This window comes from Microtus oregoni, unplaced genomic scaffold, assembly GCF_018167655.1.
Source record: "Microtus oregoni isolate MIOR12 unplaced genomic scaffold, Mior012 000003F_ref0000135, whole genome shotgun sequence".
Classification (NCBI taxonomy): domain Eukaryota; kingdom Metazoa; phylum Chordata; class Mammalia; order Rodentia; family Cricetidae; genus Microtus; species Microtus oregoni.
Window position 1 is genome coordinate 31,192,339 of NW_024543062.1, and position 13,214 is coordinate 31,205,552.

General features: G+C 47.1%; 1 protein-coding gene across 12 annotated transcripts in view; it reads left to right on the forward strand.

Annotated features, from left to right (window-relative positions):
• Git2 (GIT ArfGAP 2) overlaps positions 1 to 13,214 on the forward strand; it is a 51,217-nt gene extending 38,003 nt beyond the window's left edge. For 6 of the 12 annotated variants that reach the window (XM_041647201.1, XM_041647245.1, XM_041647209.1 and 3 more), the window contains 6 exons: positions 1,517 to 1,765; positions 3,680 to 3,769; positions 7,182 to 7,264; positions 7,751 to 7,939; positions 9,853 to 9,916; positions 10,457 to 13,214. In XM_041647201.1, the coding sequence (XP_041503135.1) occupies positions 1,517 to 1,765; positions 3,680 to 3,769; positions 7,182 to 7,264; positions 7,751 to 7,939; positions 9,853 to 9,916; positions 10,457 to 10,669 (888 nt within the window). In that variant the 3' untranslated portion in view covers positions 10,670 to 13,214. The remainder of the gene's footprint in view (positions 1 to 1,516; positions 1,766 to 3,679; positions 3,770 to 7,181; positions 7,265 to 7,750; positions 7,940 to 9,852; positions 9,917 to 10,456) is intronic. The other 6 variants (XM_041647231.1, XM_041647261.1, XM_041647270.1 and 3 more) reach the window with 2 other exon arrangements.

Below are 13,214 nucleotides of genomic sequence, written 5' to 3' on the forward strand. Positions count from 1 at the left end.
CTAATCACTTACACTCCTCACTTTTTGGACCATGGCCACTTCACTGAGGCCACCCAATTCCCTATCCATAATCCTGACAGGCCATTCACACTTGTCTGTGTTCCAGAAGGCAAGAATTTCTAGGGGCTCTTTCTTTTAAGAGGAGCTTGCGAGCATAGGCGAGGAAGCTGTGCCTCTGTGGAAGAGTGGTTCTGCTGACACAAAGATGTGGGTTGGTTTACATAGCAGATGTATTGATTGTATCTCAGAGCTAGATAAAGTTTTTAATAGAATTGGCAAAGTAGTGTGATTTATGTCTGATCTTTCACATTTAACAGTTGCTTGGAAACGATGCTAATTAATGAAGAGGAGCGGCTACTATTGGTGTATTTTCCACAGTTCCGTGCTTTCTTAAAAAAAAAAAAAATGAACGTTAACTCCTAACACTGCATGAACTTGCTATTGGAAAGTAAGGATCTCCTGGTGCAGACACAGTTGGTTATGGACTTAAACCTTGGCAAAGGAGGGCAGTTGGTCAGAGCGTACGTTCTGTCAAAGAGTAGGCAGTTGATACGGTGACATGGACGGTGCCGTACAGCGGGGAAGGACCGGGCCAGCATGGATACGTTTACTTGTATTTAAATTGCCAGCCCCACACTTTCTTGCTGATCTCTTAACCTTGAAGCAGCATTCATGTGAGAAGTGGAAAGAGTACTCAGGGCCTCCAAGTGACTACCAGATAGGCTAGCCCATTAAAGCCAGCATCACCGACAAAGCCAATTGAGAGAAAGGCCAGACACACCAATCCTGACAGAAAAAGGACTGATCACCAAAGAGAAGCAAGTGTGCCTCGTGGAACGCCCCTTCATGTGAAGATGCTAACACAGTCCAATAGGTTGCCAGTTTTCTGTGATACATTAATTTAGCAAACTTGCCATGGATTGGTTCCCTCCTATTTTTTAAAGATATGCTTGAAAGTACTTGGAATATCAAGAGTGCTATGCAATAAAAAATTTTATCCTGATTTTTCTTGTTGGCTCTTTGGAAAGCATTAGGCACTGGGCTTTCTCAGCTGAGCTCACACGGTGTCTCGCTCTTGGGAGAGCATTAGGTGCTGGGACTTTTCTCGAGCTGAGCTCACTCTGTCTTGCTTTGCACCGCAACTCTAGTCTCTTTGTGCTGCTTCCGTGGCGTCTCCTGTCACTTTCCCCATTTGCAGACTGCTCAGGGATCATGTGAAAAGAGCCCTAGTTAACACTCTGAGCCTCTTCCTTGAAGCAGAGTACAGCTTGTCCGCAGATGTTTGGGCCATACGATAGTCCAGAGTACAGCTTGTCCGCAGATGGTAGACTTCAGTTTCTCATGAGCCTGTGCGATGCAAACAGTGGGTTACTCCAGAGGGAAGAGGTGTCACTTCACTTGCAGCCCAGCTAGCTTTACTGTTCGCATGAAGTTGGTATTGTGTTCATGTACTTGGTGTTTGCTTTGTCTGCTTACTGTGCAAAAACACAGGCCCACTGCCTAACATTTCTTTCAGCTTCAAACACTCCAGAGTGAGAATTCAAGCCTCAGGAAGCAGGCCACAACCAATGCCTGTCAGGTGCAGACTGGCCCTGACTACCCAGACACTTCCAGCCACTCGTCCTTAAAGCGCCGGCCGTCTGCCCGGGGCAGTAGGCCCATGTCCATGTATGAGACTGGATCAGGTCAGAAACCATACCTCCCAATGGGGGAAGCCAATCGCCCTGAGGAGAACAGGACAAGGCTTCAACCCTTTCCTGCTCACGTAAGTAATGCCACTATGTGTCTGTCCCTACTATGTGCTCTGACTGTGTGTTCGTCTTCTGACCATGCAGCTCTCAGGCTCTGAGAGGTGCCCTTGTGTTTGCTGCGTGGACATGTCTGCAACTGCTCCCAATGTGACCATGAACATGTGTGGACTGAAGGGTCTGGGCCAAACTGGACATTCTGGTGCTTGCTCAACCCTTCAGTTCCTCTCTTCCCATGATGGACTTCCCAGACAGCCTGCCTCTGTTGGCATTTTTTTTGTGTGTGTGTGTAAAGCTTCCTTCCTGAGTTCCACAAACAAAAGCCAATTGTAAAGGTCACTGGCAGAAATGTCTTTGTCTTCAAAATAGGCAGAGGTTGGGGTTGGAGGCATGGCTCAATGATTAGAGCACTGACTGCTCTTAAAGAGGACCTGGGTTCATTTCCAAGCACCCACATGGCAACTCACAACCAGCTATAACTCCAGTTTCAGGAGATTTGACACCTTCTTCCAGCCTCCAGTGGCACTGCATGCACCTGATACACGTACATGCTGGCAGAACACTCCTACATAGAACAAACACATCAGAGGAGTCAGAGGCATGCCCTTCTATGAACTGTAATGCTTAGGACCAAAGATGCTCTTTTGGGCCCTGCGACCTGATACATGGAGCTGAGAGACTCTGGGCTTCAGCATAGGCTGTTAGCATGGCTTGGTCATTTCATAGAGATGCAGTGTAAGCAGCAATTATAGCAGCACTCAGCAAGCCGAAGCAGGGGGATTACCGGACTGTATGAAGAGATCTTCTCTCCAATCAGACTTTAAAGAATACAGGCTGTAGATAATAGAAACTGTGCCAATTCCGGAGACTGCCCTGTGGCAGGTTCTCATGGTCTGCGGAGCTCGCAGGTTGGGGTGCAGTTTTCAGACATTAAAATGCTGTTTTCCAGATTGGTTTATTATGAAGATGTCTGTTTTCACAGGATACCACAAACATACACTGCCTTATGTGGTTATTTTTTCAGAGTGTCATATTTATCCTTATAAGTGTCAAAGTTAATTCTTCAAATTACATAGAGAATTTCAATAAAATCCTTAGGGTAATGAAAAGCAAATGATAAAATCTTAATAAATTAGCCAGGTGGTGGTGGCAGCGCACACCTTTAATCCCAGCACTTGGGAGGCAGAGGCAGACGGATCTTAGTGAGTTCGAGGTAGCTTGGTCTACCAAGTGAGTTCCAGGACAACCAGGATGATTACACAGAGAAACCGTGCCTCAAAAAAAACAAAAACAAAAACAAAAAAAATCTAATAAACTGATATCCATTTTGTCAACTTCAGAGTGGTAAAACTGAAGTATTGTATGTAACCAGGAGTCCGTTTCTCAACTTCTCTTTGTTTGTTTTAATGCTTGAAGACAATGTATTTGCATTTAAACTAAGTGAAAAAGAATCTTATTTTTTATATAGCTGAAAACAAAACTTAGGAAAACCCACTTAGTAACTTGCAAAGTGTACTAGATTTTAGAGGGAATTAGGGTGTGCGGCTGTTGTTCTTTATCTGTAGCAGTGGAGGCTGGAGTGATGGTGTGCACGAATTCAGTCCTCCACGGGCCTAACATCTTATTGTCCCTCTTGACTGGAGAACAAGCATCATTGTAGACTATGCATTAAGAACAAGTGCTGCCAACTTTGACAGCTACACCAAGCATAGCTATGATAGCTGTGGTATCCTTTCCCTTAAGGAGAAGTAGCCTCTTAAATGGAGAGTGGTTTCCAGCAGGCACTAGCGTCACCGAGGATTAAGCCTCTCAGGAGCTGTGTCACAGCTGTCACCAAGCTCATGGGACTCTTGTCTGATGAGCTGTAGGGTGGGAGATGGGTGTTTGTTTGTTTTGTATTTTCCCAAGCTTGTTTCTTTCTCCACTTCCAGATTGGGAGGAGTGCACTTGTGACCTCCTCTTCGTCTCTGCCTTCCTTCCCCTCTACACTTTCCTGGTCCAGGGACGAAAGCGCCCGAAGGGTTAAGTACACTCTGAATGGTCTGCCCTGGAGGAGGGGCAATGCTCCTGGGCGCTTTGTGCTTGGGCGCTGGCCCTACTGTCCCTTCCCCTTGCTAACTCCCCTCTGTCCTGCATGAAACAGCGCTTGGCTCCTGGTTTCTCACAGCAGCAGGCACCTGCACCCATGCACTTCTGTTCCTGGAAAGACTCAGCCTCCCTCCGTGTAACTCCACATTTTTCCTTTTCACCATTTAACCAATTTCACAAACCAACCTACAGCATTCATTCTAAGCATACTGTCTTGTTAAACAAACAGAACATTTAGCCGGCTGCTGGTTAAATATAACAGGGCAAATCTGTCCAGTTTTGAGCAACAGTTACTAAAAGTATTGGATTGCATTTGGGTTAGCACGAAAGTGTCATGCCTTTGATGTTGTTGTTGCTTTTAAACTACTGACTTACTCTATGTTAGCACCATCTTAGCTGACAAACCCAACCCTCAGTTTGTGCTCTTGTGCCTGCTAGCAGTATAGAGGTGAGGTAGCTGCAGACTTAAAGCTGTCTGCTTGTACTAGTTGGCCAGACCCCTCTGCTGGTGTGTACCTCACACTCTGAAGTACATGGTCAAGCTCCTCTAGAGGGGTCCCTTCCCCCATTCACACTCTTAGAAAAGGAAGCTAAAAGGTGCTATGGGTTTAAGTTCCTGTTCCCAAAGGACCATCATGCAGAAAGGAAAATGCTTTCCCCTGCACAGAGAGCATAGCATGATGGCTTCCTCTTGAGCCTGAGTGCTGGAGACCTGCCCTTCAGATTCCAGCTCAGTGTGTCTATAGCAAGGGCAAGAAGAGGAAAGAGGACTGAGAGCAGCAAAGCCAGCCTTTGTGGACCCTCCATCCCTCAGAGTGATCTCTCGAGTTTCCTCGGCCCTTTCGAAGCAAGGAAGTCAAGTGAATTCTTGCTCTTTGATACTTGCAGTCCTGAAAGTGTACTTAGTGGTTTTGTTTCAACAACCCAGTTAAAGAACAGCAAAAATAACAATGAAATCCCCCCATTTTGTTAATAATTTTGGTAATGAGAGTCAAGTAGGCCCTTCTTTCCCACCATAAAATTTTGTAGTTCTTAAAATTTATGGAGTTTGGGAGCCTTGAAAAGGACCAGTTGCTGAATGACTTTGTGCACAGTGATGAGTGGGGTCATTAGCTCATCCGAGCTCCTGGCAGTTTTGTCGTGGGCTTAGGTTTCTGTGGTCTGTCTGTGCAGAGAAAATAGCAAGTTGTTAAAGAACCGAAGCAACACCAGCTATAAGGTGACTTTTCTATTAACAGCTCTGAGAGCAGCACTTAACAGCCCTGGCTCTGCATGTTCACAATAATTTTCATAAACTTAAATGCTGGCTACATTGAAATCCTGTATGCTTTTTTGACGACGGAGGAGGACTTAGTGCGTAAGTAATTGACCCTGGGTGACTGTCCTCTGCACTTGAAGAGCGTTTCCTGAGCACTGGCAGTGGGTGTGTGGCTCACTCTTCTGAAATTTTAAACAGAGCGTGGCACTTTTGATCGTTATGGGTAATGTATTCAGTTTCTGACTATCACCTTGACATCAGGGAAAGCAAAATCATCTGTTAGATATTGGATTCCAGGAGGTAAGAGGATTGCAGGTTTAAAGCAGACCTGGGCTACATAGCAGGTCTCTGTCTCAAAATCCAAAATAGAAGGCCCAGAGGATATTAATCCTGTCTTCTAGATTTTTCTCCCATGGGAGCAACTCTGAATGAACTGTCCAACATAATTATGGAGTTTGTGTGTGTGTGTGTATATATGTTTGTGTGTGTACATATGTATTTGGTGTGTGCATATGTTTGTGTGCATATATGTTTGAAAATTTTTAAAAAAATAAAGATTAGTCAGACATTTCCTGTAAAAGGTAGCAAAGATCTTAGGGAGTTAGAGTTCTGAGATCAGGCCCACAAGATTAGTCTTTCACTTCCCTGTCCTAAATGTGGTACCCCCTCTGTCCGCCATCCAGACTTCTAGTGTTGGTAAGACACTGACTTGAGCCAGATTAAAATCTGCAGCAGTGAACAGGAGCTTAAAAATTTAGCTTTAATATCACAAGGTCCCAAGCCAACACTTAGTCATTTACCAGATGAATTGGAGTGGACAAGAAAGTTCATATTAAGAAGCCAACCCTAAACTGGGCAGTAGTAGCACATGCCTTTAATCCTAGCATGCGAGAGGCAAAGGCAGGCAGATCTCTGTGAGTTTGAGCCAGCCTGGTCTACAGAGCTAGTTGCAGAACAGCCAGGGCTATACAGAGAAACCTTGTCTCAAAAAACAAACAAAAAAAAAAAAACAATAAAAAAAAAAGAAGTCAACCTTAGTGTCTTCTGGTGCAGGAGTGGGGACATCCAAGAGGAAATATAAAGGACCTCAGCAGACAGACAGACAGAGAAGGCAGAGTGTGACAGGACTGAGGAGCACCCCACCTTGGAGCTGTCCAAACCACAGACCTTAGGCAGACTTCCTCAAACCAGCTTCCTCTAGCAGCCATTTTTTTCTGGATGAGACTACACTGTCTCGTGTGTCTAAGCCTTTACAGCTGTAGCCTTTGCCACATGCTCCCGCACCAGTTCAGCCCCCTGGCTGTGCATGGCTGGAAGCAGGCAATCAGTAATTGGTGTAGATTTTACAATGGTTTATGCTCATTTCTACATAAGGGATTGTCACATGTGGGAAGATGGCACCGAGAGATGGTCTCTCCTCCAGGAGATGTGGTCCTTGCCACACCTTGTTGCACTGAGAGGCCCTGCCTTTAATGGTACTGCCATTCTCTTGCAATGTTTTTAGGGATTCCTGCTTTGAATCTACAGCCCATTTTGAACCTTCAGTTATACTGAATCTCTGCATCTTCAGAGGTAAATGTTTTGGGAAACAAGTAACAGTCTGGCTAGCTTTCTTAAGGGCTCATAAAAGCATCCCTGAAGGCAGTTCTTAGCAGCAGTCATCCAGATTTCCCGAACCTGTAGTAATGTGGGGATCTACAGAAGGCTTGAGAACTCCTGCAGACAGACTCTGCCTGAGGCTGAACAGCTAGCTCTGCTCCTCAGTTAATTCTAGCTCTGAGGTGTGTCTTCAGACAAGTGCTGGTGTGTTCGTTATTAATTGCATCTCATTCTATTGGGTTGAGAACTAAATGAGAGGTTGCGTGTGTGCCTCTGTCAGCGTGTGTGTCTGTTCAGGGAGCCTTTGGTGAGCTAAGGAGAAATGGACCCAGTATTCACTTATCTCTTAATACCTTTCCACTAAAGGGCTGGCTGCTGTCCCAACTGGGTTCTGGGTATGAAGGTAACACCCTGTCAGGAATGCTTCCATGAGAAGACTGAGGAAGGATCTAATGCTCAAAACTAATGGGGTCTCCTTTCTCTTGTAGACATCCAGACTGGAGAAGCAGAACAGCACGCCGGAGAGTGACTATGACAACACTCCCTTTGACACTGAGCCAGAAGACACAGTGTATGTGTGAGAGAGCACAGGGAGGGGCTGTTAGCACAGACACAGCAGCCTTAGCCACCTTCAGACCATTAAGGTCTTAGCTGCTTTAGTTTCTTGGTGTCATAATTGTGTGTCTTCTGTACTCATATTGCCGCCTCAGCACATGTGCCCTGTGCCAGCGTGCTGTACCTTCCTGTGGGTCGCAGTATCTGCTATGCATGTGCCCTGTGCCAGCGTGCTGTGCCTTCCCGTGGGTCGCAGTATCTGCTGCACTGCACCAGTGCTGTACCACCATGCTGATGTCAGCTACAGTCTGAAGCTGTTGTTGCCTGGGGATGGCTGTTTAGCAGCCCCGATTCCAGCCCAGGACAAAAGGAAAGGCCTTCAAGTGGCTGTAGGTGCTGGTGATAAGCAGGGCTTGCCGTGACTCCTGGTAAACAGGAGGAAGGAAACCCAGAAAGAGCTGATGAGCACTTGTCCTGCTTAGTTATTCTTACCTGTCCACAGGTCAAACCGAAAGGGACGGCAAAGGAGTATGGTGTGGCAGGGGGATGGCTCATTGCCAGACATAGCAGAACCCCACTTAGTCCCCAGCCCCACACTCCCCAGCACAGAAGATGTCATCCGGAAGACTGAACAGATCACCAAAAACATCCAGGAGCTCCTGAGAGCAGCGCAGGAGAACAAACACGACAGGTATGAGCTGCGGCTGAACTGAATGTGCCCCTGTGCCAGCAGGGGCTGCGTGAGCTCCATTCTGACTTCAGGGTGGATGGAAATTTAAGTACAATGTGGATGTCTTGAGTTAGGGGTTTTTAGGATGGTGTTTTTATTTTCATCACGTCACAAAGTAATCTGAAAACAAACCATCTAGAAATAAAACTGCAGTGTACTGGGACAGGAGAGGAAACCACCTCACAACTTGAAGGTGATGCTTCCGGCCACTGCTGCTGCTAGGATTTCCCTTGGAAACTAAGTTTCCAGACAGAAGGCATCCTGAGGGAGGCCGCTCTGGAGCAGTCTGGCTCCCCTGTGCACACACAGATGTACATGTTAACTTTGCAAGAGGAGGCTGTGCCTTTTTCCCCGCATAGAGCAGGGGTGCCCACAGCTTCCCACAGCTTTGCCTGACAGAGATAAGGGATCTCACATGAGAACCGCTCCTGGAGGGAGTGCTTCCGTTCCATGGGGTGCTCTGTGTGTGATCCTTACACAGTTAATATACGGCTGGGGTTTCAGGCTGCCTTGCACTCACGCCTCTCTGGTGGTTGTCAGAAATAGGTGCCCTGAGCGTGTACTTCAAAGATCACAGTATGCTGTTTGCTTCAGTTCAGGAAGGGTTGTTACGGAGATGTGCATTCAGCAGCTTTTATGGTTTGCCCTCCTCTCCTTTGAAGACCAGAGAGAAAATGATGGTTTCAAAATCATTGACTTAGGCTTCTGACTTAAAGCTAGAGTGGCTTGGGGATTTACCTTTTCTTAATTATTTGGTGTTCTGTGCTCTGAGTACTTGGTGCTGCGCTGATGACAGCCTCACCTTTATCCCTCAAGTTTACCTAGGGGGGCTGCACCTCCACACCTCCATCTTGCTTCTAGTGACCTGAAGCAAGTTCCCCTTACCTCCTCCCCCACCCCCAGCTCTTCTTCAGCTTCACTTGCTTGTGGTCATGTTTCTGTACACACACTCACTAATATAAAATTAGAAATAGAGACAGCTTTTGATAGTCTTTAGTCAGAAGTCAGTTTTATGGTTTTGAAAACGCAAGGAAAGAATGTTACTTGAGGCCTTGAGTCTGTGGTGGTTACAGTGGTTACAAACAGCTTTGTCAGGCCAAACCTACAGCAGTCGTGGCTGTGTTTCTTTGCAGAAAATGCCTCCAAATGTACTTTCTTAGTGCCCATGTCCCTCCAAGACAGTGGGGAAGTTAGGCACACATAGCCAAGGCTTGGTGGCAATGTTGCATTAAGAACCGTCACTCAGTACCCCATCAGTTTGTGTTTGTCCCTCTACACCTGGTAGCACATAGCCTCGGGTACACTACAGTGAGTCGCCCCATGTACTCCTTCCTGCATAAAGCCGGGGCTTGCTTCTTCCCTTCCTCTTCACAAGTCAGACCACCATTCCTGTTTATGAATGCGAATGTGACGCATCACCTCCTTGCTGCTGAGCATCCTAAAGAGAGGAACTGTGCGCGTTCATGGCCAAACAGATAGCACGGAGATAGTGAAGCGCAGACACTAGTCAGAATTTAAGGATTCTTTTCATTCCTTTATTCTTCACCTCTGTGGGCCTTGGCATGGGACCATTGTTCCTCTCTCTAGAAATCTGGAAGAAAGCTGTGAGAAGTAAGGGAGCAGGCTGGGCATGTGTGCTTGTCTTATCTCTGTTGCCCAGAACACACAGTGCAGATTTCAGGCCTGGGGACTGTTACCAGGGTAGATGTGTGTTCCTGAAAGGAGAGGGACCTGCTTTGTAGCAGCGTGCGCGCCTGCTGTTCGGGTGCACACAGCCAGCCACAGCTTAAGTCCTTCACTGATGAGTGGAAATGGAACCCACCTGACCCTGAGCACTGTGCACCTCTAATCATGACCTCTTCACTGTCTTACAGCTACATTCCCTGCTCAGAGAGAATACATGTTGCTGTTACCGAGATGGCAGCCTTGTTCCCCAAAGTAAGTCACTTCCTACTCGTTCCCTTCCAGTCAGTTTCTCAGAATAGCTTCCTGACCTTATATTGTCTTTGTGAGGAGCAGGGTGCAGGGATAAGACCCAGGACCCTGTGCATACTAGGCAAACTCTCTCCTATAGAGCTGTACGGCAGCCCGTCATCTTTTTCTTACATTTTGTAGCACATGGTTTTTAAATACATCTTCTTGTAGGGCTTTGAGATGCTTTTACTATCGGTTTTAGTAAGATGTGTATATGTAAGTCAGGTGCCGTGAGGCAAAGCAGTAGAAGAAAGTTTAGAATAAACAATAAAGATTATTTTTTTACATACCTTAAAATAGCACATACTACTAAAATTCTTCTCAAATGTAAGCATTTGCTTACTCCTTAGGCCATGATTTGCAAAGCTGGTAATGTTTAAAATACCCAACTGGAAAACGTTGGACTTTACAGTAAACTGCAGTTGCTCTCAGGAGCAGGCGTACCCCTCACTGCTGGGTGGCCACCCTGCGGCCCACAGCAAACAGCTTTACTCTTCGTTTTAGAAACCCAAGTCTGACACGGTGAGGACTTCCCTCCGGTTACTGACGTCCAGTGCCTACCGGCTTCAGTCGGAGTGCAGAAAGGCCCTCCCAGGAGACTCGAGCTTGCCCGCGGATGTGCAGTTGGTCACACAGCAGGTCATCCAGTGTGCCTATGACATCGCCAAGGCGGCCAAACAGCTGGTCACAATCACCACCAAAGAGAACAACAGCTGAACTGCAGGGCGCTGTCCTACTTTCTAGCTCCTGAGAGTCCGGCTTCGCTTAGACATGAACTCTTCAGATTTTTACAAAACCATTTAATGATGATTTGAAACTTTTTAAAAAAAAATCTCAGTATTATTTTTGCATGTTTTCTAACAGATTTTTGACTGTAATTTAACCATTGCCTTATGTGTGCTTGTATGCAGCTTAGCTCCTGTCCTGTTGTGTTGTCACCAAGTGCTTAGGTCATGATCCGATGTGTTTAAACGCCATTGTTCCGAGTTTGCGACAACTTCCCAGCCCCTAAAACTCTCTACCCATGACAAAATCTATAATTGATATTTTTAGTAAACATTTTCTTAAGAGAGTTGGATTTAAAAAAAAAAAAACAATGTTATCTGTTTCTTCCAAGCATTGTGCAATAAGTAGATTTTTACATCCTGCCGCAGACTCAGAACTTGGGGTATCTCTAGGCATGAGAGAGCGGGTCCTTGCCCCTTCCTAAGGGAAGTGTGTCTCTTGGGGGGGGGACAAGGAAATGACCCATTTCTAACTTTTGTATCATGTTAAGTGTTGTGTTATTTAATATTTTTATCTTGATTTTCTATCTATAAAGATGTTACCGTCATGCTGAAGTCTTCATAATGTCCAAATAGTAGTTAAAAATTCCCCTCTACATCAGGTTCCAGTTGGCCACATTCAGAGCAAGAGCACCCCTTGTCAGGGACCTACCTTTCCCCCAAACCAGACAATTCACTCAGAACTTAGGGCAGGCAGAAAGAACCTGGGTCTGTTCTCGCGGACGGGTGCTGGCATTCCTGCAAGGGGCAGACATCGCAGTGCCCTTCATCCTTTGACCCTCACAGCTTCATGTGTCTCCTCCTGAGGATTTCTTCCCAGGTAAGACATAGTGGCTCAGTGTCTTCCCTTCCCCTACGGCACCTCAGGGCTAGTCCTCCGCGCTCTGCTAACTGCAGCTCTCCCATAGGTCCGTAAGCGCAGAACTTGACGTCTAGGCCGTGGCAGCACTGGTGTTTACATTACTTCAGGCTCTTCCTTGTTGTGGATGTTGCAGTCCATCCCCTTCCCAGTTTACCACATCTCTTTGGCAGTCATGGCTATGAAGCCAGCCAGGAATACACCAGGACACAGCAGGGCATAGGGCAGCTGGGGAGCCCTGCCCAGCCTGCAAGGACAGCAACCTGTATTGCTAACGCTTTGGTTTTTCAGGATAACAGGAATTTGGGTTATTTTATGCCATTTTTCTAGTTGAAATGTGGACAGTCAATCCAGACATGCCCACTGAACAAGCAGAAGTGAGCTGTGGCCTCTAGGCTACCTCTTCATAGCCTCTGCTGTGGTCTGTAAACTGCAACATGAGGGCTGGCTTTGCTGGCCACCAGCATAGCCTCTGAGCCAACCCTGGAAGGCAGTGATGACCCACTATGAGGTCACTGTCAGTCTCCTCCCCTGTGTGTTCTATGAGAGTGCCACCATGGTCAGGTTCTACAGGTCACGTGTGCATTGCATGCATGGAAAGGGCCGGCACACCAGAAGCTGTCCGTAGAACCCCAAATGCCACATCACTGCTGGATGCCCAGGAGTGCCTTTCAGAAAGGGGCCTGCCAGCTTGAGCTCGGGCGCTGCCTTGGACAAACTTGTCTGCATGCTGCAAGGACTCTACTGCCCTTCCTGGCAGGCTCTCAGAGCTGGTTCCCATCCTGAGCTGGTTCCCATGATCCCCAGGGAGGATAGGCCTCTGTTGGAAGCTTCTCAGAAGAGAATTGTTAGAGTCAAGGACCTGCCACAGAGGACACTCTGTAGAAAATGAAGGAACGTGGGGCCAGTCCAGCATTGCCAGCTGCTGTCAAGAGCACCAGAATCCACAGACAATTCTGAGTCCTCCTCAGGTTGAAGCTCCCAAGTGGAGGCCAAGGAGCCAGCAGGAGGTGCCCTGCCTGGAGCCCCCGAGACCTGGGGTCAGAAGATTCTACTCCCATAGGCAAATGCATCTTGTCTCAACGCTTGTCCTGGCTGGGTTTTGCTTGTGGGCCCCATTGCCTTGCACAGGTCAGCTCTGCATCCAATCCTGCTGTGCTGTTCCTTGTTCCCTTTTCTGCCTTCCTTCCTAGGTATCCCACTTCCCGAGACAGAGAGGACGAAGGACCTGTTGATGAGCAGACCCTGCCCCACGCTCCATTTGGAGAAGACACCATGACGGTTCTTACTTGCCAAAGACTTGAGTCCAGTGTTGCACTCAGCTGGGACTATAATCGCACAATGTGAGGGTGCCACCCTGACCCCGGTGACTCGGTCACAGAACCCAGATTGAGAAGAGCACAGTTTTACCCTCCCCATCTGGCAGTCCAGTTTCCTTTCCTTCCTGTCCTTACAAAGCAAAATGCTGCGGAGACAAAATGAGACACATTTCACACCAGTGTTTACCTGCGTCGCTCGTGCGCCCGCACTTGTTTCTTGTTGTCATTAAACATCCTGTCCCTGAAGTGTAAAGTCGTGCTGGAGTTTGTGCCTGCCAGTTATGCAATAAATAGTCTCT